A 26577-nucleotide genomic window follows, 5' to 3' on the forward strand; every position below is an offset into this window, starting at 1 on the left:
TGACTTTAGCGGTGAAGTCTTTATTACATGATAACTCACTAGATTATTATTGAAAGTATAATAATGAATCTCAATAGTTCAGAGTACAAAAGTAGCTAAATGACTAATGCAACTCCAAACCGCTGGGGTGGATAACTTCATTCCAGATGTGCTGTGATGGCGCATGCATTAAACATTTCACAGTGCATCTACACAAGCCTCCCACTACAACCTATGAACCCCCCCCTCTCTCTCTGACAGCAGCGCACACAACCAACCCTCCTATAGTAACTGCAGTTCAGAGCCCTAATGGCCCCCAGTCGGCCCCAAAATAGCGGTGTAAGTCAAGTGAGACAAGCCATACTGGCCAGGAAGATGTGCAGCAAAAATGTACAGTAAGCTATGAAGACCCATGCAGGCAGTCATCCCTGCCCCGTGTGATCAGCGTGATATGGCAGACATTTCTGTCAAAGGAGGATGAACTAGGAGGGGAGCTTGTATTAACATACAGTAACATCTCAATGCTATGGAAGCAGATGAGTCATTATTGGAGACATATTGAACAATAAGTCCCTTTCATAGAATTCACTCCTTGACAGGTTCATTTGCTAAGAAAGTAACTCTGAAGTGTTCTGTTTACAAATGTTAGGCATGGACCATTAGGAATTAGAATATTCATGAATAATAATTAGGTCTGTTGTGATGTCATCAAATAGAATGTCATTTGTACTCCTCGATGAGTGAAACTTGGTAAATCGCTGAGCTAGTGATGGCAGCATTCCACAGGAGATTGGTGGCACCTTAATTGGGAGGACGGGCTCGTGGTAATGACTGGAGCGCAATAGGTGGAATGGTATCAAATACATCAAAATAGTTTGACGCCATTCCATTCGCGCCGTTTCAGCCATTACTATGAGCCAGCCTCCACTGCAGCATGCGCACACATCTTACAGACAGGAAAATGATGGATCCAGTAATGAGTCTATAGACAGGGTTTGTTACGGGGTCCTGAATTACAAGTCACAATGAATCCAAAGAAAGTTGATCCCCTGTGTCTCTCTAGAGAGGACTACCTCTCTCTCTCTCACACACTACCATGCCTGACCATGAACATATACAACGATTCCAAAGCAAATGAGGAAGTAAAACATTTTTTTTTACAGCAAAAATATTCAAACCATCCCTTGCTTCTCTATCTACTTCACTTTCCTCAAGTGTCTAATATTGTTCCAAATGGAGGACGAAAGAGAAATTAAATGTGAAATGATAAGAGATGAATGTCTCTCGCTCTCTTTTCCTTTCTTTCTCTCTCTTCGCTCTCTTTCTCCATGAAAAGGCAGGGCTTTGAGAGGCGACTCCCCCTAGTGTTAGAGAGTATGTATTACATGTCCCAACAGCATCCTCCCAGGGCCAGGTTGTCATTGACTTCTGAGAGGCAGATGTGGGAGACATGCTTTGTGGATGTTAGAGCGCCCCCTCTCTCTGCCGCTCACTGCATGACGCCGGGGGTGATGTCCGGACGCCGTGTCTGGATGATTTTGGGGCGAGGGGGGCGGTTGCTGCTGCTGGTGCTTCCTTCTGTGTCGTCTTCGCCCCCCGAGCTGTCCTGCTCATTCTCACACACGTGGACCACTACGCTGGGGGTGGTGGGGGTGCCGGTGTGCAGCTCGTACTTCTCACCTAATTTAGAGTTGGAGAGAGGACCGTTAACACTGTAGGACTGGACACAATCAAACTGATGGCAATACAAAGGACAGCTACTGTAATTCCATCACATTGAATTAAAATCAATTCTAATTTTAACAAATTCTAATTTTAGGTTCCCATTCTCATTGTAGCAAGTGTGTGTGTGTGTGTGTGTGTGTGTGTGTGTTGTACCTGGCCCTAGTTTGGAGATGGCACAGAGAAGGTCGTAGTTGATGACGGGCACGGCGTCCGGGGCCTGCTGCCACCCCACCGGTGGCGAGGCTGGGGGGGAGATCAGGAACTGTTTGTCTGGTTTGGGGGGCTCCAGGCGGGGACTGCCTATGAGGACGGACTGCAGGGCAGACGGGGGCGAGACACGAGAGGCTCAATGTAGATCAATGGAATCAATCAGTGCCAACACTGCTGCTAGCTAAACCAAATAGTGATGAACATGTTTTTTTATAAAAAAATATAACCTTTATTTAACTAGGCAAGTCAGTTAAGAACAAATTCTTATTTACAATGACGGCCTACTTGTAAAGCCCCCCCGGCCAAACCCTCCTCTAACCCGGACGACGCTGGGCCAATTGTGCGCCGCCCTATGGGACTCCCGATCACGGCGATACAGCCTGGGATCGAACCCGGGTCTGTAGTGACACCTCTAGCGATGTGATGCAGCGCCACTCGGGAGCTATTATTTGTAATGTATAGCATATTTCCACTACCAAAAGATCCAAGTTACTGAAAGTATGGGGGCATTGGGTGATGTACAGAAGTCGTGTCTCTACCTGTGCGAAGTAGAGGCGCATCTCTTTGCCGTTGAAGTCGCTCTTGTGCAGTCGGAGCCGCGCCTCAGCGGCGGCCAGTGCATCGCTGAAGTTGATTCTCACACGCCGGAAACTCTTAAAGAACTGGAAGTTTACGTCCGGGTCGAAGGAGCGGAACATAGACTCAAAACTGGCCTATAGGAGGAGAGAAGAGAGAGGGCGAGAGAGAAAGAAAGAGGGTGAGAGAGAAAGAGAGAGGGTGAGAGAGAAAGAGAGAGGGTGAGAGAGAGGGTGAGAGAGAGAGAGGGGGTGAGAGAGAGAGAAAGGGTGAGAGGAGAGGGGGTGAGAGAGAGAGAGAGAGAGAGGGTGAGAGGGCAAGAGAGAAAGAGAGGGCGAGAGAAAGAGAGAGAGGGTGAGAGAGAAGGTACAGTACAAGTGAGTTGGATAGTGGTGTTGCCACACAGCATTAGTAATGGGATGATGTAATACATTAAATACATAATCGTCTGTTTACCCAGAAATAGGCTATGCTTCTCAAAACTGCTCAGTCACCATGATCCCACAGATAATAATAGTCTAACTAACATTAACTACAGTTATGGGACTGTGGCCAGGGAGAGAACCAGCAGTGGGAGAGAAGACCAACAAAAAGCCCAAGACCAAGGGGCTCAGCGGTCTAGGACACTGCATCGCAATGCTACAGACCCGGGTTTGATCCCAGGCTGTGCTGCAGCCGGCGGCGACTGGGAGACCCATGAGGCGGCGCACAATTGGCCCAGCGTCATCTAGGTTAGGGGAGGGTTTGGCTGACAGGGATGTCCTTGTCCCATCGCTCTCTAGCGACTCCTGTGGCGGGCCGGGCTGTGTTTTCTCCGACACATCGGTGCTTCCGGGTTAAGTGGGCATTGTGTCAAGAAGCAGTGTGGCTTGGTTGGGTCGTGTTTCGGAGGACGCACGGCTCTCGACCTTCGCCTCTCCTGAGTCCGTACAGGAGTTGCAGCGATGGGACAATTGGATGCCACAAAATTGGGGAGAAAAAGGGGTCATTTTTTTGTTGAAAAACCCAAGACCAGTCCAGGCACAATGACAATAAAACCAAACCCTATAAAGGCCAAATGCATTGTGATTTGAAAGGCAAATTAATCAAGTGTATGAAGACTTGTACTGTAAGTACCTTTCCTGAAAACACTGTCACCAACCTCGTTTCATATCTTCAGTCTTTCAGGGCTAACGTTACCCGCCCCCGCCCTTCTAAAAATAGCTGCTGCAAAATGCTTGACTAAACTGTCCCCTTAAAATGAGGAACACTGCCCGGTTGTCATGGCAACCCTGCTCAACTTGTGCGTGCCTGGCCTTGGTGAGCGTCGGGGTCCGTCGCTAAAGAAAGACCCAGTGTGACAGCGGTCTGATAGGAGCTCAGCTCAGACCATGAGGACTGCTGCATCTCATTGGTCTAAAGCAGTTTGGAACGATTAGTTCAGTGAGAATGGATCACAAGCTGCAGCCAAGCACAGATCTAGGAACAGATTACCTAACCATTACAACCACTGGGAAATAGACCTCAAAGGCTACAGAATCTGACCTTAGATCAGTTTAGGAGACAGATCAGAGGCGACATATAAAGCCTTCTTACCCGGGACTCAGGCCTGTCAAACACTTCCTGGCTGGTCACCGAGGCAACCAGGCAGAAGGCGTTACACTTGGTGGTCTTGAGGTGCATGATGGGAAGGGCAGGGAGGCAGAGGCCTTTCCACCTGATAATGCGGGAGGTCAGAGTTTGTGAGGAGGGATGAAGATGACAGGTGTGGGGGGGTTGCGCCGCCTTCCCCAGCGTGAGGGTTGAGGAAGATCTCGTTCCCACAACAACAAAAAAAAACTTATTTTTCCCGTTTCCCTTACTTCCTCCTCTTCTATTCCCCTCTTCAAATTCCCCTTTTCTCTTCTCTATCTCTCTCTGTTTGTACAGTCCACACCACACTAAGAGAGCTGCAAAAGCCTGCAGTCCTGGCCAAATGAAGAACCAAAAGAAAAATGTCCAGTGACGTCCAAGCCGGAACCAGTTAGCTACTGAGCAGCTAGCCCAGATCCAGAGTTAGCAACGTTAGCGATAGCTCTCAGGTTCCACCCTTGGCAGTGAGGTCTGCAGGACAGAGACAGGCAGCTACACGACAGCTGAAAGCAGTCCTCCGTCTAGGCTATAGAACATTCCAACGAGACTAGGGGCTGCATTTGTAAAAGTCTCATATAATGCAGCCTTCTTTCTGTCTGTCTGGTCTCTAGCCCTCTCTGCCTCTGCAGCCACTTATATGAGAGTCACAACGACTGACGTACACCACAGCCCCTCCCTCTCTCTCTTCTCTTCCTTCGTTCCATGGTTCATTCACTCCCAGCCAACCCGCTGACACAGGGGGTGTGTCCTTCCTTTCTTCCCTCCCTCCCTCCCTCCCTCCCTCCCTCCCTCCATCCCCCCCTCAGACATGGTCCCTCCCGCTCTCCTTTGCTGACTAATTCGAAAGGCAGTGAGACAGAGAGAGAGACAGAGGACTGGAAAATAACAAAATCAATCCTTAGCAGACTGAAGTGTTAATCTCTTCACTCTTGTCTCTCTCACTCACACAGAAAACACAAAATATATGACAAATCTGTTGCTTAGTTGTGAATGGAAAATATGTGCAAATCAGAAACTGGGTCCATGACTCTGACACAATAAAACCACACACACTGAATCAGCTTATCGGGGCACTTGACTCTGGCCTGCTGAGCGTCAGTCGTGTAAAACACACGTCATTCTGGGTATAAATACGCCCGAGAGCTTCACTACAGAGAGACACAGACGAGAGAGAGATGAGAGAGAGACGAGAGAGAGATGAGAGAGAAACGAGAGAGAGACGAGAGAGAGACGAGAGAGAGACGAGAGAGAGACGAGAGAGAGACGAGAGAGAGACACAGACACGAGGAGAGAGAGAGAGAGAGAGAGAGAGAGAAACACAGACACGAGGAGAGAGAGAGAGACGAGAGAGAGAGAGACAGACACGAGAGAGAGACACAGACACGAGAGAGAGAGACAGAGAGAGAGAGATGGACTAAAAGAGAGAGGTGACAGAAGCACAGAGTACATGAGAGAAAGGGAGAGAGAAAAACAGAGGTCTGTGTGGAGAGTAAGGGAAGAAGAGAGAGAGATGAAGGAGAACTGGTTCTTATGGAAAGTATGCGGCTGGAGGCTTGATAACACAGAAGCTTTTATGAGAGTGGTATTAATAGCACTGAGGTGCTGTGAGAGGAAAAATGGATGAGAGAGAGAGACTAAAGTAAAGGCTAAGCATGTGTCTATAATGTATGTGCTAAACATAGAATACACTTGTTGTGTGTTAGTAGTGAAGTGACAATCTGTGTGTGTTTGTGTGTGTTAGAAAGCAAATGTTCCAGTGAGGGAATGGAAAATAGGAATATGAAACCAAAACAGAGAGGACGGAAACAATGCAGGGCTGAGAGCCCCCCCCCCCACACCCCCCCACCCACAATGAGTGTTATGCAAAGTGGCTCTGAAAGAGATAGTGTGGGTGTGTGTGAGACTAACTAACAGGGTAGGACAAAGGTCTGGAGATGGTTAACACACACGTACACCGTCACACACACACACACACACACACTCGGTGGGACAGAGGTCTGGAGATGGTTAACAACAACAAACACAAACAGTCACATTAAACCTCAGCTGCTCTGCAGGGAGGAAGAGGAGGGGAGGCACGTTTCCATACAACACCCACAAACTTTAAAACTAGCCTACACATCCATTTTCTCAACACTACACCCACAGGCCTACATGCAAGTTAACAGTATAGGGTTATTGTGTCTGGACCCTCGACTGACACTTTTGGACAACACTACTTGTATTCTGCATGTTGTCTCCAGCTGCTGCTACATAAAAGGTAGTGAGTAACAAATCATACTAGCTGTTTGCTGTGATTGACAAACCAGTCGGCTAGAAGACAGAACCTAGAACAACAGAGCGTGACCTCAGACAGTGACAGGTGGAACCTCAGAACTGGTTGTATATTCTAGAACACTCCACCATTGTCTGATCTGAGTGGCAGAAACAGCAGGAAAGACCAAAGTGTCACTGATAGTTATGAAGAGCACCGGAAACCAGACAGCACAGACGCATGCACGCTCCCACACCTTCACATCAAAGACTAGACAACAAAGAGATTCTGTCCCACCCGCACATCGTAGAGAGAGAGACAAGTGCACAGAGGTTGTACTCAGGCAGAGTACTTAAAGGTGCAATATGCAGAAATCTCTCCACCATTTCCTGGTTGCTAAAATTCTAAATTGTTCGCCTAATTTCAGTTTGTGACAAAACAAGTGTAGAGAATCATTGTACCATCTAAACCGCTGTGAAACATATTTTCTATAACCAAAAATATTGTATTTTCAGCTGTTTGAAGCTGGTGTACAAAACTGAAAGTAAAAGAAGCAAAAACAAAACTTAAGAACGGGAAGAATAGAAATAGCACACATAGAACAGATATACCGCTTCTTAGACTTGCATTCAATGAGAATGGCAGATCGAATTGCCCCCAAAAAGTTACATCATGTAGCTTTAAGCCTACCAGCTGCAGTCTGCTACTAGCGTGCAAGAACACACACACTACCTGCTCTGTTCTCTCTCCAGGCCTGAGGCTTTATGAATCAAATATCTCTACCACGCAAATCCCTCAGTGAGTACAGTAAGACAGTACAGGTCAGTTTCCATTAGGTAACCTCTGGGGTGTCACGTGTGTGGCCAGTCCCTGGTGGTGACCTGTATTAAAATGTCCTGTTGTAATAATGTGTGACCCTTACTGCAGGAGGGAAGCCATTTTGATTTGGACAGGACAGTTTACCTGATTAAGGGCAGGGACGGGTCTTAAAACTAGATGAATATCTGAATTGGATGGAAACGTTGTGTCTTTGTCAAACATTCCTAAAGGAGAACACAGTGTTGATGCACACAGCGGAATATTCCGTCACATGATCTCTCAGCTGACTCAAAGCTCCTTAAAGGACGTGACCATCTGAAAAGAAAAACACTTTTATTCCAAACAGTCAAGTTTTTATGACCTTTACCCTGTTTCACTTCCTTCTAAGCCCAATGTATTATTCAATCATTGATCTGTGTGTGCGAGAGAGAGAGAGAGAGAGAGAGAGAGAGAGAGAATGTGTGGCTTGACCAGCTGTTCTAGCTGGAGCACCTGTCTCACTGTTTCTGCCCCCTTCCTTCCATGGAAGAGGCCATCAGTAGGAAAATACATTTCAGCTGAATCCGACACTATTCACCAATGTCACCACACCAGCTAGGCCTCTATGTTAAACAATGTGTAAATTCCATACAGCATTGACTTCTGTTTGCCGTTACTCACAACAGTACTGTTTGTATGGCCCATAGTAGTCTGTAGTAGACCCATGGTGAGTTGACACTTAGTTGTCATTAACAAAGCAACAGTGTGTGGTAGGGCTGACGGTCGACCGAGGCCAACTTTTTCCTTTTCTCCTTTGTTTGGAGCGCTCCTGTTAATGTTGAGTAAGGACGCGCACCTGATTATGGATTGAAGTAGGCCTATATGCTACCTGGCCTATGTGCAAATGTAGGCATATAAATGTGCCCATTTGGGGATCTGATTGTATTTCTGATTGGCTTAATGCACCACCACTAATGAGCTGTGCATCTTCTCAAAGTAATGTTTTCTTCACCTAAAACAGTAAGCAAACAAAGTCTGTTTTTACATTCACTGAGAATGACAATAGTTCCTCAATGTACACTACCGGTCGAAAGTTTTAGAACACCTACTCATTCAAGGGTTTTTCTTTATTTTTACTATTTTCTACATTGTAGAATAATAGTGAAGACATCAAAACTATGAAATAACACATATAGAATCATGTAGTAACCAAAAAAGTGTTAAACAAATCTATTTTATATTTGAGATTTTTCAAATAGCCACCCTATGCCTTGATGACAGCTTTGCACACTCTTGGCATTCTCTCAACCAGCTTCATGAGGTCTTCTTAAAAGTTAATTTGTGGAATTTCTTTCTTTCTTAATGCGTTTGAGCCAATCAGTTGTGTTGTGACAAGGTAGGGGTGGTATACAGAAGATAACCCTGTATGGTAAAAGACCAAGTCCATATTATGGCAAAAACAGCTCAAATAAGCAAAGAGAAATGACAGTCAATCATTACTTTAAGACAAAGTTCAGTCAATATGGAAAATTTGTGCAGTCGCAAAAACCATCAGGTGCTATGATGAAACTGGCTCTCATGAGGACCGCCACAGGAAAGGAAGACCCTGAGTTACCTCTGCTGCAAAGGATAAGTTTATTAGAGTTACCAGCCTCAGAAATTGCAGCCCAAATAAATGCTTCATTTTTATTTTATCTTTATTTAACTAGGCAAGTCAGTTAAGAAAAAAAAATCTTATTTTCAATGACGACCTAGGAACAGTGGGTTAACTGCCTTCTTCGGGGGCAGAATGACAGATTTTTACCTTGTCAGCTCAGGGATTCGATCTTGCTAACTTTCGGTTACTAGTCCAATGCTGGTCAACTAACAGACACATCTCAACATCAACTGTTCAGAGGAGACTGTGTGAATCAGGCCTTCATGGTTGAATTGCTGCAAAGAAACCACTACTAAAGGACACCAATATGAAGATGAGCCTTGTTTGGGCCAAGAAACATGAGCAATAGACATTAGACCAGTGGAAGTCTGGAGTCCAAATTGGAGATTTTGGGTTCCAACCGCCGTGTCTTTGTGAGACGCAGTGTGGGGGTGCTTTGCTGGTGACACTGTCTGTGATTTATTTAGGAATTCAAGGCACACTTAACCAGAGTGGCTACCACAGCATTCTGCAGCGATATGCCATCTCATCTGGTTTGGGCTTAGTGGGACTATAATTAGTTTTTCAACAGAACAATGACCCAACACACATCCAGGCTGTGTAAGGGCTATTTTACCAAGAAGGAGAGTGATGGAGTGCTGCATCAGATGACCTGGCCTCCATAATCGCCCGACCTCAACCAAATTGAGATGGTTTGGGATGAGTCGGACCGCAGAGTGAAGGAAAAGCAGCCAACAAGTGCTCAGCATATGTGAGAACTTAAAGACTGTTGGAAAAGCATTCCAGCTGAAGCTGGTTGAGAGAATGCCAAAAGTGTGCAAAGCTATCATCAAGGCAATGGGTGGCTATTTTGATTTGGTTACTACATTATTCCATATGTGGTATTTCATAGTTTTGATGTCTTCACTATTATTCTACAATGTAGAAAATAGTAAAAATAAAGAAAAACCCTTGAATGAGTAGGTGTTTCTAAAACTTTTGACCTGTTGTGTATTTGAAAAATCTTTACAGCTCTCTCCCTTTCGATAACAACTCAGCGTGAAAGGGAAAAATGTCATGCTCTTATCCAGTGGAAACGTCATAAAATAGACCTACCTGATTACTTCTTATCCATTGCGCAAATAGCCTACAGCTGTGTCTGTCCTGAGCTCACTGGCACAGGAAACTGAGGGCCCAGAATATGTTATACAATGTTGCAAGTTTGCTAGTGTGAGCTGGGCCAGACCCAAGTTAATAGTTGATACAATGTTTCAAGTTCGTTGCAGACAGGCCATGCATAGCCAATGTGATTTATAGGATATTTATTTTATCAGGATCTTTTTTACCTGCAGGCTGCAATGTTTTATTTGTTGGCTTTATGTAGACTATTTGTATATAGTTGCAATGGCAATAGAAGTTGCATTTTAAGTTTGTATAATTTTTATTTAGATTTGGATTGAATTTTGATTAACCACATGACAATGATTTTGAGATACGAAGATGTTATTCTAAATTAAATGAAACTGTTCCATGAAAAAGTGCATTTGAAAACCATAACTAGCATGCAAAAATCGGTAGAAATTGTAAGATAATTTGGCATTGCTCATGAGAAAGGTTGCGGACTCCTCGTGTAGCCTATTACCAGCAACTTCAGGAGGATGGTTGGGTCAGGTTAAGGTTTTTTCTTCTGGTTATCTTGATCTCTGGCTCCCTCTTGAGTCATCTGCGTCTTATTCTCATCAAACAGGGAGCTTAAAGCATCAGACAAGCTCAATGCATATAGTTGATTTTATTAAAAACAAATAGAGTATGTCTATATGGAAAAATACGTTTAAAAATTCAGATTTTTTTTACCTGCTTTTCTCCCCTCGATATATAGACACCCTATTTGTTTTAATAAAATCAACTATATGCAGAACGGATGACTTTCGGTCAACCAATATAAAATGTTTTTATCAGGACAGCCCTAGTGTGTGGATTTATTCTATTTTCTTTAAACAAATTGCAAGGCATAGGGCCTAGTCTTTGGATGTGGGAATACTACAAAGAACAAAGTCTCTAATTTCTCCCCTTTTTAACCTCCTCTCTTCCTGCTTATGACTGCTGTCTTTCCTGTTCCTTCCTTCCTGCCAGCTCCAATGGAAACTCTCTCTGAATCAAAGATTAGCCTACACAGAGCGGAAGAATGTTGTGTACACTGAAAAATACATTAGTCAGATTTCCAAAGCAAAAACTAATTCACCTGACCTCAGGAAGGATAGATGTTATCAGAGACTGAGATAATGGGTGTGTGTACCAGATATTCATTTACCAAAGATACCAATCTTTGTTTATGATTTAGGCTATATCCTCAAAGTCCAGAAACGGTTTTGACTGAATAGGGCCCCTGCTTGCCAATTCTCTCCCTGCTGTTGTTCAGGAGGATCTCCTGAATGACATCAGGCCTAGTTAGAGCACACACACTTTTCCATTGTTCCGATTACAGTGTGTTATCACATAGTCTACTTCCAGTGGCCTTCATTTGACTGACAAAGAGGTCACAGCCTCCTCAGCCAAAACCCCTGACAACAGATCAGTGAGAGGAGCAGAGATGACTAGACATGTCTGTGCCATATCACTTTCACTTATTGGCTACCTAAGTGGTCATGAAGGAAAGAAGACAAGGAAAGGAAGCAGTAAAATAAACACTCTTAGGACCTCTGCCTGTGTCCATCTGTCCTTGGCTAAGCTCTGAGATTCTGGCCCAGTTAGGACAGAATCTGTTTTTCCACGCTTCCTTTATTTTGGTCTTGTTATGGGGGAAAATCGAGTAATGTTCTTGCTGATGGAACTGTTCCAACCCCTATGGAATCAGGCAGGGGATGGAAGGGAACCATTTCCATGTGTGTGATGAGGGTGTGAGTGGTGGATTGGAACTACACAACTAGGAGCCTAAGACTCATCTTTAGAAAGACGCCAATTCTTTGGAGGAGTGGAATGTAATACTATCTTTGGATTGAACATGAGTATGTACGCATGCACGCGCGCCACACACACACACACACAAATAGGTTTAAGTTGTATAGTAGGGAACCATTGTAATGTAATGCAAGCTTGCTTTGGTTGAATACTTTGATCCACCATAACACACATCCTTACCTTCAGAGTTTGGTCATTGAAAACATCTTCAGTTACTTTGCATGCGATAAGGGCGTTGGGTAGGTCGGTAAACTGCACATCGACCGTTGCCTCAGCACCATCGTTCTTCTCTGATTTCTGCATCTTGCGGACCGTACTTGTTCTAGTCTCGCAAGGTTAGTTGTTTCAACTTGCAGTTCGGACCTAGCAGTCACTGTAGCTAAATATACTGTGTTCTTCCGTTAGCTTTCAGCTAGCTAGCTAGCAGAAGCGCTTCGCGACTATCTCATCGCAAGCTCCTTAGATTCGTCATTAACTAATGATCAAAAGTTAAATAACTAATGTAGCTATGTTGTTTTATGGCCAAATATTTCTCAGTAAATTACATTCAAAATGCATGTTACACTAAAAACTGAAAGTACTGTTATAGAGCTGGTGGCCCATCGAATAAAGGAGATGACGTCAAGGGGACGGAAAACAGCTGATGCGCTTTTCCGGTTTAGAACTGTCGCAACGCAGCTTCACTGATCACTGCAATTCTGGATTGTCCAAGAGATGACATGATAACGAGTTTGACTCGTACAATCTGTTTTAGATCAGTGATGTCTACGCAGCGCTTTGCCCCCATTGCAAAATACTGGAACGCTCTGAAGGTGATGGCACATTAGCTGTCACTGTCAGTGTCGAGTTTTAGGACACCGTCATTTTGCCTTGCAAATGCCATACTTATGTCTACTGAAGTGAAGTCCATTTATTTATATGTAAATAACCTGCTATTTTATCATATTTAATACCATTATAGACAAAGCAATACTGCCCTCTAATGTTGAAAAACGTAATAAGACAGATATTATGCAAGGCCTACAGTCAGCAGTAGATGATTTGACTCTTTATTTGAAGAGTATGATGGAAGCATCATCAATATGTTCAGATCGAAGAATGAAATGAAAAAGATAAATAATTACTAAGGTTATTCAATCTTTTGTACCAAAATTCTCTTGTGTGAATAAATACATTTGGTCAACAATGCAATCCTTTACCTTCCAATGCCTCTGCCTGTAGGTCTACCTCTGACTGTCAGACAGTGGTTTTATAGGTCTACTCTGCCTAAAGCCTGAAAGAGGATAAGGGATTGTACTAGGACAACTGTGGTTTACTGAAAAGCTAACTCAGGGCATCCTCCCTGACCTCAGCAGAGGCTCAGCCTATGAGTTATGTTAAAGGAGAACTGAAAACTGCAAAGGGGTCAGAAAGGGGGTTAAAGATGGTTTGGGGTTGGGGAAAGTGTGGCAGGTTGGATGTGCTTTAGGATGGGGGGGGGGTTCAGGCATGTATGGAGGCAGCCATTGGGAGGAGGAGATTGTTAGGGAAGTGGTTGAATGGATGGGGGTTGGAGTGGAGTAGAGGGACCTGGGGTATGGGGAGGGATGTGGGATACTGGGGCTATGCTGGGCTAGGCATGGTTGTGGGGGTATAGGCTCTGGAGCTGGGCTGGGAGGATATAGGCTCTGGAGCTGGGCTGGGGGGATATAGGCTCTGTAGCTGGGCTGGGCTGGGGGATATAGGCTCTGGAGCTGGGCTGGGCTGGTGGGATATAGGCACTGGAGCTGAGCTGGGCTGGGCTGGGGGGATATAGGCTCTGGAGCTGGGCTGGGGGGATATAGGCTCTGGAGCTGGGCTGGGCTGGGGGGATATAGGCTCTGGAGCTGGGCTGGGCTGGGCTGGGGGAATATAGGCTCTGGAGCTGGGCTGGGGGGATATAGGCTCTGGAGCTGGGCTGGGCTGGGGGGATATAGGCTCTGGAGCTGGGCTGGGCTGGGGGGATATAGGCTCTGGAGCTGGGCTGGGCTGGGGGGATATAGGCTCTGGAGCTGGGCTGGGCTGGGGGGATATAGGCTCTGGAGCTAGGCTGGGCTGGGCTGGGGGGATATAGGCTCTGGAGCTGGGCTGGGCTGGGCTGGGCTGGGATGGGGGATATAGGCTCTGGAGCTAGGCTGGGCTGGGGGGATATAGGCTCTGGAGCTAGGCTGGGCTGGGCTGGACTGGGGGGATATAGGCTCTGGGCTGATTTAAATGAAGCAGGCTGGTCATGTGGGGATCAACTTCTGAAACTCAGCCTAATCCTTTGGAGAAGGAGAGAGAGAGGAGAGAAAGAGAGAGAGAGAGAGAGAGGGGGGGGAAGAGATTGTACTTTGACCAACTGTACACAGGCACTAATTACAGATTGGAGCCCCAGGCAGCGACAACTAGAAGCTGTGTGTGCGTCCGTGGAACCTACAAACACAAACTTATCCAACTTTCTCAAACTTGGCTTGAACTCCCGGACACATACTCGTTGGAACCTTGAACACACTCCTTCCCAGTGTGTGTTGGTCTTCCAGTAATCATGGCTCAGTCTGAACCTAATGGCCTCAGCCCGGACCTCTCCAATGAAGCCATCATCCACAGCCCTATAGGAACCTGTACCGACCCGGACAGACAGAGGCAACGAGATGAAGAGGAGGAGGAGGATGTAGAACTAGCAGAGGAGGTGTTAGAACTGGGGGAGGAGGTGGGCGAGGACATGGAGGACATTGGAATGGCAGGTGAGGGGGAAGGTGCAGCTGATCATTTCGAAGTGACGATGCAAGCTAGCGGGAGCGGAGGAAAGGAGGGAGAGGAGGGGGAGAGGGGGATTGAAGAGGAGGTTGGTTTACAGGAAAAGAGAGAGGGAGATAAAGGGGAGGGGGAGCGGACCGTGCCAGTTGTTGTAATTGAAGAGGAGCAGGAGAAATCTGTAGAGGCTGTTGAAGAAGAGAAGTCCGCTGAGAGAGAGGAGTCAGCAGGGGCGGACAAAGAGAGAGAAATAGAGGAGAGAGAACCTCCTCTCCCCCCACCATCACCTAGTTTACCTGAAACTGAGTCCATTAATGATGAGGTAGAGAGGAAAGACGAGGAGACATCTCCAGAGGCAGAAAAGGCACAAATCGTTTTGCCTGTTGATGAGACAGAGAAGACAGAGGACGATGTCGGTTTGATGACAACAGAACCGCCAGTCCTGTCTACTAATGATGAGGTGGCGAGTAAAGAAGAGCTGTGTACAGAGAGTCGAAAGCCAGAAACCACATCCACTACAGATGAGTTAGCGAAGGGAGAGCAGAGTGGCGGTCAGGACGCAGAGATGCCCATCAGCCAGGAGACTAATGATGATGGCATGGCGAGAGTGAGTGATGAAAGCAGGAGTCAAGTGACTGACGACTGTCAAACTGTGTCCACTAGTGATGAGGTCAGAGAGACACGGCAGGAGGAAGGACAGGAAGAGGAGCCTAAACATCAGTCAGCCAATGACAATGAAGGAGAGAGCGAGGAAAGTAACAATAAATTGGCAAAAAATCGACAGGTTTCACAAGAAGAGAGGGATGAGAACCAGCAGGGAAGTGAGAAGAGTACAGAGAAAAAAGAGGAGGAGGTTAAAAGCCCTATTACAGAGGAACAGGGAGAGACAACTAAAGCAGTTTTAGAGAAAAAAGAGGAGGGGCATCAAGCGACAGAGCACCAGCCCCCGTTGTTCGTTACCAAGAAGTTCATAGAGCTTGGAGTCGTCAAGAGTCAGGCAACCACGGCTCAACAGCCACAGGAGGTTGTCACTCCACCTGTTGAGGTAGAGGGAGGGAGCAAGAGCAAGGCACAGCCACTGATTCAGCCCAATGAGAGTCAGGAGGGTGAGAACGGCGCTAAAGAGGAGGGAGGTTTACAACAGACAGAACAGCAGCTACAGGTGGAAGAGGGTGACAGTGATAGGGCAGTGGAGGGAGGTGGTGGGGAGAGGGAAGAGCCACAACAGGTCGGGGATAATGCGGTGGTGGGGATGGACACAGGAGGCAGCAAAGTAGAGGTGGAGCAAAAGAAGGAGGATAATGTAGACATAGCAGAGGAAGAGAGAAGAGGTGGCGGTATGGAGGAACAGACGGAAAAGGCTTTGGAGCCTGATAATGCTGCCAGAGAAGAAGGGGAAAAGAAAGAAGGCAAAGTTGTAGCTCAGCCACAGGTACAGATACTCAAGGGTTCAGCAGGAGCTACACAGGAGGACGACGACAAGGATTTAGAGCATGTCGAGGAGGCTTTCGAGCTTGAGGAGGGAGGAGACATGGAGAAAGAACAGCCAGGAGAGGTCATTCTGGATGAGCCCGGAGCTGCAGAGGTGGGAGGGGCTGAAGAGATGGATAATCCGGTCCCGGTCTCAGAGATAGGGACGGGAGGAGCAGAGGGAGGGGGTGAGTTGGAGGAACTGCCAGTGACAAACATTAACGATAATCTAGACTCACAATCAGAGGGAGCGATTGAGATGGCGGAAGAGCCAGAAGATCTCATTGAGGATGAGTCTAAATCTGCATTAGAGGGAGGCAGCAAGAGAGTAGAACAGCCAGTGCCTGCCACTAAGGATGAGCCAGTAAAGTTTGGGAAGGAATACACAGCGAAGGAAAGAAGGAAAGAGAAGAAAGAAGAGGTGGAGCTAGGGGTCAAAGGTCGTAAAGCCAGGATAGAGAATGGGTTCCCTGGAACAGAGGAGGTGAAACGACAATTGCTGAATGAGATGCTGCTATCTCCCACAAGGCTGAGACAAGGAGAAATGAAAGAGGAGGCAACAGTAAAAAGAGATAGGGTGACACCCCGCAGAGGGAGCAACGACTGGATCAAGAAGGGGGCCCCAGAGGAGGTGCAGACCCGCAGAGGGAGCAACGACTGGATCAAGAAGGGGGCCCCAGAGGAGGTGCAGACCCGCAGAGGGAGCAACGACTGGATCAAGAAGGGGGCCCCAGAGGAGGTGCAGACCCGCAGAGGGAGCAACGACTGGAACAAGAAGGGGGCCCCAGAGGAGGTGCAGACCCGCAGAGGGAGCAACGACTGGAACAAGAAGGGGGCCCCAGAGGAGGTGCAGACCCGCAGAGGGAGCAATGACTGGAACAAGAAGGGGGCCCCAGAGGAGGTGCAGACCCGCAGAGGGAGCAATGACTGGAACAAGAAAGCGGCCCCAAAGGAGGCGCAGACCCGCAGAGGGAGCAACGACTGGAACAAGAAGGGGGCCCCAGAGGAGACGCAGACCCGCAGAGGGAGCAACGACTGGAACAAGAAGGGGGCCCCAGAGGAGGCACAGACCCCCTGGAGGAGGGAGGACTGGGCCAAGAAAGCGGCCCCAGAGGAGGTGCAGACCCGCAGAAGGAGCGATGACTGGATCAAGAAGGCCCCAGAGGAGGCGCAGACCCCTGGGTGGAGGGAGGACTGGATTAAGAAGTTGTCCCCAGAGGAGGCGCAGACCCCTGAGCGGAAGGAGGACGGGATTAAGAAGTTGTCCCCAGAGGAAGCGCAGACCCCCGGGAGGAGGGAGGACTGGATAAAGGAGCTGAAGTCGGTGCTCAAAGAGGAGGTACTTTCCCCGAAGAGGAGAGAGGAGCCAGTGAAGAAAAAGAAGAAGAAGGTGGTGGTCATGGACGAGGTGCCCACGTTCATGCACCAGAGGACAGAGGTGAAGATAGAGGTGAAGAAAGAGAAGGAGGCGCAGGGGGAGGAGAAGTCTGTGAGGCTGCAGAGCCCAACTCCTCACGGGGAAGACAGGGACAGTCCAGACCCCCAGGAGTACGAGATCTCCCTCTATGTCAAGGTACAGTAGCACCAAGGGTTAACTATGGGTTAGCTATGACGTTAAGAACGTTGCAGATAGACATGTGACGAATAAAGCTGACACAATTCCCTTTTTTAGACGACAGGCAATCACATGTGTTCTATCTACAATACACCCTGTGTCGTACACAGTGAATTTATATCTGAAAGTTCTGTTATGTTGCATCTTCCTGAACAGACCCAAGTGCTCCCTGGTCCTGTAGAGCTACAGGCTGTATCGATCAGCTGATTACCTGAATCAGGTGTGTTACCCTGCACATCCTGTGGGTGCTCAGGACCAGGGCTGAAGAACACTGAGGGGTGTGGTCTAAGATGTATAGATCTCTCTGCCATTGTCTCCGTGTATTGGCAACTCCACTTGTGGCAGGATATAGTTTAGCATGTGTTTAAAGTCAAGTGTAGCTTCTATTCAGGTAACGGCTACAAGATGTATCTGTCACATGTCACAACAATACAGACCCACCCCTTCTCTTAGAAGAGCTTTAATAAGGGACAATCTCTCTTCCTTCTTTCTCTCTCTCTATCAGTCTCCCTCTCATCTGGTAATCAAATCAGTGTTTCGGAATCCTCGAGAATTATCTACTTAGCTCGCAATGGAACTTTCCTGTCATCCTGTTCTATAGATTACAAATGGGGCTATATGTAGTGTGCTAGCTAGCATCATAGGAAAACCCATGCCAGCCACTAGCCCTAGCCCACCTTCTAGCTTATCTTAGCTACTTAGTGGCTAATTATATTAGTGTCTGGTCTCTGGTCATGTTCAGTTGGTCAGAAAGGCTAACTCAGACACTGTCCGGTCAAAGCCCCAGACATTGTTCTGTTGTTGTGGTTGATTCTCCTCTGACTGGTTTAAAGTAATGCGATTTGACAACTTGAAATGGCCGCCTGTTGGGAGTCGTTGAGAGGGAGAGGCCGTTGTTATCATTAGCCTACTTTCTGTGGCCTGTTCTTCTTTACCACCGAGTGTAGCGACATAGCAACATACTGAGATACTGGCTTAGCTTCAGATCTGGGCCTGGAAAATATACTGTAAGGGAGAAGTTAGCAGGTAACTTAATTTACGTTGTAATAAAGACACTGTTTGGCCCTGCAGGTCAGAGGTGGTGTAGTAAGGAAAGAAGACGGTTTGTGTGTCTGGCCAGCAAAGTATTATTCAAAAACACACCGCCATTTTGAAAATCTGTTGCTAAGGAAACATCAAGCCTACTTACGGTTTGGGTGTGAGGCATGTTGTGTAATATTCCCTGTGTTATGATTGCATGTGAGGCGTTTTGTTGGGGTTGTGTGTGATTGTGTTGGCATGTGGGAGTCATGTCGCTGGGTTGCCTGTGATCCCACTGTGATCTCCTTATCTCATCCCATTAAGAGAGTGATATCCTACTGTAATTCTACCCTCTTTACCTGATTGCACACACACACGCACAGACGCACACACACACACGCACACACACAGTTACACGGAGACACACACACACACACACACACACACACACACACACACACACACACACACACACACACACACACACACACACACACACACACACACACACACACACACACACACACACACACACAGTCTTGACGGCCCCATTGTCCCATGCGTGCCTGTGTGTGAGGGGCATTCTAGTAGTGTTGTTGGTGAGTGTTCTGGTGCAAAATGGCTGCCCTAGCATCACCTGTGGCCCACTATCAATGTAAAGTGCTTTGAGAACTAGGTGGAGAGTACTACATTGAGGCACTACATCATTATGCTCCATTCCAGCCGCGACTGTATTGCTTTGAGCCATGCATTTCTGGTCAGTTGTCTGTAAAAAGCCTGTATTAAAAAGTTACCTGACATGGTACCTCCTTTGGCTCAATTGGTTGGAGTGTGGCTCTCTATAACAACCCCATGGCTGTGGATTTGACTCCCACATGTGCTACATAATATGTGTGCTAACCGTCAGTCGCCTAGATAAAACCTCCTGCTAAAAATGGTCATATTGTTATGGCGTTGTAGGTCTGGAGGGCTGCATGCCATGGGCCCAGGACGTGACCAACACAACAAAGGCACATTCCAGTGTTTGATGAAGGTGCCCAGTTGAAGGATTAAGCCTGGGGGAAAATGTCCTAATATCCTGGCCTGTTCTCCCGGGGCGCCTGCTCACATAATACAATAGACGCCTTTGTCTTGCTCTTGGTGTGAGAGCAACTGTAGGTATGTTCCATGGACAAGGTCAGGGGAGGCAGGAGGCAGGAGCAAGCTCCAACTGTGGCTTTCACCGGAGTTAGAGACTCAAGGAAAACATGGACGAAATTATTTTTGCATTCTCTCTCTCTCTCTCTCTCTCTCTCTCTCTCTCTCTCTCTCTCTCTCTCTCTCTCTCTCTCTCTCTCTCTCTCTCAATAAGCTGATTATCAGGCCTGCTGGTTTGGAGCTGACTGGGTGTCTGGGGACAAGCTGGGGACAAGAGGGGGTGACAGGGCTCACTCCGCCAACACACATGCAGATATTTGACTTATTGGTCCGCTGTTGTTGTCACTATGGTAACAAAGTCACACAGCACACCTGAATGGTCACCTATTGCCATGAGTTTTGGGGTCGGAGTTGAAGTGTGTTGGTTGGTTGGGTTTGTAATGATCTCAGTAGAAATATACATGATCAAACGATCCTCTTTATGTTGTTGACACCTTTCTACCCAATGAGGTACTTCTATGATATGCATGCACAGTATGGTTGGTTGCCTACGAGGAGTACGTTATCAGTGTGTGTGTGTGTGTGTGTGTGTGTGTGTGTGTGTGTGTGTGTGTGTGTGCACGCGCGTGCGTGTGCGTGTGCGTGTGAGTGTGCGTGTGTGTGTGTGTGAGAAACACATTGCCCTTTTCCATCAGGGTCAGAACAGGCCTGAGGATTCCATAAACTCCCACACACTGACCCCAGAACAGACCTCACACTGTTCCGCCAGCCTACACTGACACCATACCCACAGACTCTGGGTCAGTCAGTTGGGGCCTATTGTTGCTGTTGTTTGAGGATTGATAAAAACGTATCCTGGTGCACCAAAAGAGGCTGAGTTTCTGCATTGTAGGTTACTAGGGCAGTGAATGAGATCATTTTACTGGAATCATAAACTGAACATTTTGCATCAGGAAGAAATGATTGTAGAGGGACACATGGACCTGATTACGTATCTAAACAAGTTTACACGCTGTTCTCTGTTTGTCATGGGCTATTATTAATTCATTGCGTCAGTACCTGTAGCTGAAATCAACACATCAGAACTACAATCTATCAAAGTAAATGAAAGACGCCCCACCAGACAGGGAAAACGCCCAAACAGTGTGTCTATTATGCTAGCCGTGTGTGGCTAACAAAGAGGGAGTGTGCTGTGCAAAACGTCTCACTGTCCTGCTCTGCATATCTAAACCCACCTCTCCTCGATCTTACCACCCCAATCATGGACACCCACAGCTACAGAACCCTAAGACCCGGTCCGGTCTCAGCCAGCCCAGACAGAGACAGTAACTTTCACAAGTTTCGCTGACAGAACCTGACTGATTGGAGGCAGATTGATTTACGAATCGAGCTGTGTCTTTGGACCTCTAGGTTATGAGTCCATAAACTGATACCTTGACTTGTGTTGTCACCATGGCCTGGTTTGACATAGCAGCCAAAAAGCTGGGGTTCCCAACTATCGAGCTGTTTGTCAAGGTAAGAGTTGAGCTTGAAGTATGGAGGAATTGGATGCTGCTGGTGCTGTTGTTGTTGTTGTTGCTGCTGGTACTGTTGTTGCTGGTGCTGCTGGTGGTGGTGCTGTTGTTGCTGGTGCTGCTGGTGGTGGTGCTGTTGTTGCTGGTGCTGCTGATGGTGGTACTGTTGTTGCTGGTGGTGGTGCTGTTGTTGTGGCTGTTGTTGTTGCTGCTGCTGGTGCTGCTGCTGGTGGGACTGTTGTTGCTGGTGCTGCTGGTGGTGGTGCTGTTGTTGTTGCTGGTGCTGGTGGTGGTACTGTTGTTGTTTCTGCTGCTGCTGGTGGTGCTGCTGTTGTTGCTGGTGGTGGTGGTGCTGTTGTTGTGGCTGTTGTTGTTGATGCTGCTGGTGCTGGTACTGTTGTTGCTGGTGCTGCTGGTGGTACTGTTGTTGCTGGTGCTGCTGGTGGTACTGTTGTTGCTGGTGCTGCTGGGAGTACTGTTGTTGCTGGTGCTGCTGGGAGTACTGTTGTTGCTGGTGCTGCTGCTGGTGGTACTGTTGTTGCTGGTGCTGGTGGTGGTACTGTTGTTGCTGGTGCTGGTGGTGGTACTGTTGTTGCTGGTGCTGGTAGTGGTACTGTTGTTGTTGCTGCTGCTGGTGGTGCTGTTGTTGTTGCTGTTGGTGGTACTGTTGTTGTTGCTGCTGGTGGAACTGTTGTTGTTGCTGCTGGTGGAACTGTTGTTGTTGCTGGTGGTGGTGGTACTGCTGTTGTTGCTGCTGGTGTGGTACTGTTGTTGTTGCTGCTGGTGGTGCTGTTGTTGCTGTTGGTGTTACTGTTGTTGCTGGTGGTGGTACTGTTGTTGCTGCTCCTGTTGGTGGTGGTACTGTTGTTGTTGCTGCTGCTGGTGGTGGTACTGATGTTGTTGCTGCTGATGGTGCTGTTGTTGCTGTTGGTGTTACTGTTGTTGCTGGTGGTGGTACTGTTGTTGCTGCTCCTGTTGGTGGTGGTACTGTTGTTGCTGCTGCTGGTGGTGGTACTGTTGTTGTTGCTGCTGATGGTGCTGTTGTTGCTGTTGGTGGTACTGTTGTTGTTGGTGGTGATACTGTTGTTGTTGCTGGTGGTGGTACTGTTGTTGCTGCTGCTGGTGGTGGTACTGTTGTTGTTGTTTCTGCTGGTGGTACTGTTGTTGTTGTTTCTGCTGGTGGTGGTGGTACTGTTGTTGTTGTTGCTGCTGGTGGTGCTGTTGTTGCTGCTGCTGGTGGTGGTGGTACTGTTGTTGTTGTTTCTGCTGGTGGTACTGTTGTTGTTGTTTCTGCTGGTGGTGGTGGTACTGTTGTTGTTGTTGCTGCTGGTGGTGCTGTTGTTGCTGCTGCTGGTGGTGGTGGTACTGTTGTTGTTGTTTCTGCTGGTGGTGCTGTTGTTGCTGCTGCTGGTGGTGGTGGTACTGTTGTTGTTGTTGCTGCTGGTGGTGCTGTTGTTGCTGCTGCTGGTGGTGGTGGTACTGTTGTTGTTGTTGCTGCTGGTGGTGCTGTTGTTGCTGCTGCTGGTGGTGGTGGTACTGTTGTTGTTGTTGCTGCTGGTGGTGCTGTTGTTGCTGCTGCTGGTGGTGGTGGTACTGTTGTTGTTGTTGCTGCTGGTGGTGGTACTGTTGTTGTTGCTGCTGGTGGTACTGTTGTTGTTGCTGTTGGTGGTACTGTTGTTGTTGGTGGTGATACTGTTGTTGTTGCTGCTGGTGGTACTGTTGTTGCTGCTGCTGGTGATGGTACTGTTGTTGCTGGTGCTGGTAGTGGTACTGTTGTTGTTGCTGCTGGTGCTGGTGGTGGTACTGTTGTTGCTGCTGCTGGTGGTGGTACTGTTGTTGCTGCTGCTGTTGCTGCTGCTGCTGGTGCTGATGGTGGTGGTGCTGTTGTTGTTGCTGCTGGTGCTGGTGGTGGTACTGTTGTTGCTGCTGCTGGTGGTGGTACTGTTGTTGCTGCTGCTGTTGTTGTTGCTGCTGCTGCTGGTGGTGGTGCTGTTGTTGTTGCTGCTGGTGCTGGTGGTGGTACTGTTGTTGCTGCTGCTGCTGCTGCTGGTGGTACTGTTGTTGCTGCTGTTGTTGTTGCTGCTGCTGCTGGTGCTGATGGTGGTGTTGCTGTTGTTGTTACTGCTGATGGTGCTGGTGGTCCTGTTGTTGCTGCTGCTGGTGCTGCTGGTGGTGCTAGTGTTGTTGATGACCTCTCAGGTTTGTTGAGGACCTCTAGTGGCAAGAGATCGTCAGGGCCGATTCAACGTGTTGTGGTAGTGTGTTTTACCAGACAGGGAATAATGACCAGGGCATTTGTGATTGGGGCCTGTTGTGTGTACTGTATGTATTTCAGCTGTGTGTGTATGAGTTGGACTGAACCTTTTGTGTGTCTCCTACTAAGGCTGGCAGTGATGGTGAGAGCATCGGGAACTGTCCGTTCTCCCAGCGCCTCTTCATGATCCTGTGGCTGAAGGGAGTTATTTTCAACGTCACCACAGTCGACCTCAAAAGGTATGGATCATCCCATCGGCCAATACATCTATCAACCAATCAATTGTGTTCTATATCAAGATCAACTGGATTTGACATACTTTCTAAAGACATTCAGCCATTAATGCTGGATGATGTTTATGTGGGGACACTGACACAGGAACCCTGTAAGAACCCTGTAATAATGTGTTACCCAGGAAACCAGCGGACCTGCAGGACCTGGCCCCGGGGACCAACCCTCCGTTCGTCACGTTTAACGGGGAGGTGAAGGTCGACGTCAACAAGATAGAAGAGTTCCTTGAGGAAAAACTCACGCCACCACGGTAATCACCCACCACTTCCTGTCTATTGCCTGTCAATCAAACTACCACTTCCTGGATTCAACTGACCAATCCTGATGTCTGATATATCTTTCTCAGGTACCCCAAGTTGGCGACTAAACACCCAGAGTCAAACACCGCAGGTATAGATGTGTTCTCCAAGTTCTCTGCCTACATCAAGAACCCCCGCAAAGATACCAACGATGGTAAGGCTTGTGTTTGCGTGTGTGTTTGTGTGTGCGTGCATGCATGTTTGTGTGTACTGCTTGTGTTTACTGTGTGTTTGCGTGTTTTTACACTGCAGCCTGTGTGTCTCTGACTGTGATTACAATGTCTGTCTGTGTTCACTCACTGTATACCGTGTGTGTGTGTGTGTGTGTGTGTGTGTGTGTGTGTGTGTGTGTGTGTGTGTGTGTGTGTGTGTGTGTGTGTGTGTGTGTGTGTGTGTGTGTGTAGGCCTGGAGAAGGCCCTGTTGAAGTCTCTGAGGCGGCTGGATGAATTCCTGAGGACCCCCCTGCCGGAAGAGATCAATGCCAACAGCACAGAAGACCCTCAGGAGTCCACACGCTGCTTCCTGGATGGACCTGACCTCACACTGGCAGACTGCAACCTGCTGCCCAAACTACACATTATAAAGGTACTGCTGCCCAGACAACACATTATAAAGGTACTGCTGCCCAGACTACACATTATAAAGGTACTGCTGCTCAGACTACACATTATAAAGGTACTGCTGCCCAGACTACACATTATAAAGGTACTGCTGCTCAGACTACACATTATAAGGTACTGCTGCCCAGACCACACATTATAAAGGTACTGCTGCCCAGACTACACATTATAAGGTACTGCTGCCCAGACTACACATGATAAAGGTACTGCTGCCCAGACTACACATTATAAAGGTACTGCTGCCCAGACTACACCTTATAAGGGTACTGCTGCCCAGACTACACATTATAAAGGTACTGCTGCCCAGACTACACCTTATAAGGGTACTGCTGCCCAGACTACACATTATAAAGGTACTGCTACCCAGACTACACATGATAAAGGTACTGCTGCCCAGACGACACATTATAAAGGTACTGCTTCCCAGACTACACATTATAAAGGTACTGCTGCTCAGACTACACATTATAAAGGTACTTCTGCTCAGACTACACATTATAAAGGTACTGCTGCCCAGACTACACATTATAAAGGTACTGCTGCCCAGACTACACATTATGAAGGTACTGCTGCCCAGACTACACATTATAAAGGTACTGCTACCCAGACTACACATTATAAAGGTACTGCTGCCCAGACTACACATTATAAAGTACTGCTGCCTAGACTACACATTATAAAGGAACTACTTTAATGACTTATATCCTCTAAATTCCCACATCAACACTGACCTCTATCACTGATCCATATGAGTTGTGATTTGTTTCTCTCAAAGTAATTCCCATGTTTAGGCTACTTCCTGGTCTGTTTCATGACATCACCTGTGTCTCGGTCCTGTCCCAGGTGGTGGCCAGGAAGTACCGTGGCTTTGAGATCCCGGTGGAGATGGCGGGGGTGTGGCGCTATCTGAACCACGCCTACAAGAGGGAAGAGTTTACTAACACCTGTCCTGTTGAGCGCGAAATCGAATTTGCCTACATAGATGTGGCCAAACGAATCAAATAGAGAGAGGGGGAGGAGGGAGAGACTGAGAAGGCCCAATCCCAAATTGTGTGTGTGTGTGCGTGTGTGTGTCTTTGTGCACTCACCGGTTGGGTTGCACGGCACTCATATGTAGTGTCATGGCTGCTGTGAATGTTAGACCACTAGACAGTGAGGTCTGCATCCATTTCACATCCAGTCCTTTTGGCCAAAGCCCTCTGCGGTGCACTATAATACAGGTATATGGTGTCATTGAAGACACAGACACGGTTATAAACCTAGAGTACGAGCTCTAACAACGTATAGTACTATCTACTAATACTGCAACATTGTAAAACTGTCCTAAAGCAGCCATAAGCATTCATTAGACTGTTATAACCTCTGTGTCTTAGAGGAATAGCAGAGCACACGAAGACACGCCATACTTATATGAATATGCAACACTTTGGCCTTGACCACAGTATTAACCTATATCTAAAAATTAACATACATATACTTTATAAATTCACTTTTCTTTAGTTTCTCCCCCGTCTTATTTTGGCTATCTATGGGTGAATAATAATCAATAGTAAAAAGCATTTTGATGTCAAGGTCTGACTTTTCTATTTGTACGTTTTGTAAAAGCAAATCTGCTGTAATACCATTTATATCGAATTCTATTGACCATAACATGATTGTGGGTGGGGCTTTCTGTTGAGAAGCTCACCTGTTTGGGCCTTCCTGAACATGCAGGTTGAATCGGAAGCCATTTTGATTGTGGCGGAAGTGTGTACTGTATCTCTCCATGCACCAAACAAATACTGACACAACCCTGTGTACTCGCCTTATAATCCTCACCAGAGGAGACTTTATTAAACTGATTTCAGAACAGTGA

The 26577-nt window shown here is 47.3% G+C and overlaps 2 protein-coding genes across 5 annotated transcripts; one reads left to right on the forward strand and one right to left on the reverse strand.

Moving 5' to 3' along the window:
• Nucleotides 1-12373, reverse strand: LOC106575574 (calcipressin-1). Of its 2 annotated transcripts, none has more exons than XM_014152163.2 (4): nt 11928-12373; nt 2454-2627; nt 1858-2017; nt 1-1659 (listed from the first exon to the last, which is right to left on the reverse strand). In XM_014152163.2, the coding sequence occupies exons 1-4, from the start codon at nt 12048-12050 to the stop codon at nt 1469-1471; spliced, it is 648 nt and encodes a 215-aa protein (XP_014007638.1). In that variant the 5' UTR covers nt 12051-12373; the 3' UTR covers nt 1-1468. The 2 variants fall into 2 exon arrangements, with proteins under 2 accessions (XP_014007638.1, XP_014007639.1); XM_014152164.2 differs by lacking the exon at nt 11928-12373 and adding an exon at nt 4066-4719.
• LOC106575573 (chloride intracellular channel protein 4) lies at nt 11488-26577 on the forward strand. Of its 3 annotated transcripts, none has more exons than XM_045699060.1 (6): nt 11488-11794; nt 23641-23750; nt 23927-24052; nt 24149-24255; nt 24506-24687; nt 25566-26577. In XM_045699060.1, exons 2-6 carry the CDS (start codon nt 23695-23697, stop codon nt 25725-25727), a joined length of 633 nt encoding a protein of 210 aa, XP_045555016.1. In that variant the 5' UTR covers nt 11488-11794; nt 23641-23694; the 3' UTR covers nt 25728-26577. The 3 variants fall into 3 exon arrangements, with proteins under 3 accessions (XP_045555016.1, XP_014007634.2, XP_014007637.1); XM_014152159.2 differs by lacking the exon at nt 11488-11794 and adding an exon at nt 14115-17544; XM_014152162.2 differs by lacking the exon at nt 11488-11794 and adding an exon at nt 20824-21258.

Source organism: Salmo salar, chromosome ssa17 (assembly GCF_905237065.1).
Source record: "Salmo salar chromosome ssa17, Ssal_v3.1, whole genome shotgun sequence".
NCBI lineage: Eukaryota > Metazoa > Chordata > Actinopteri > Salmoniformes > Salmonidae > Salmo > Salmo salar.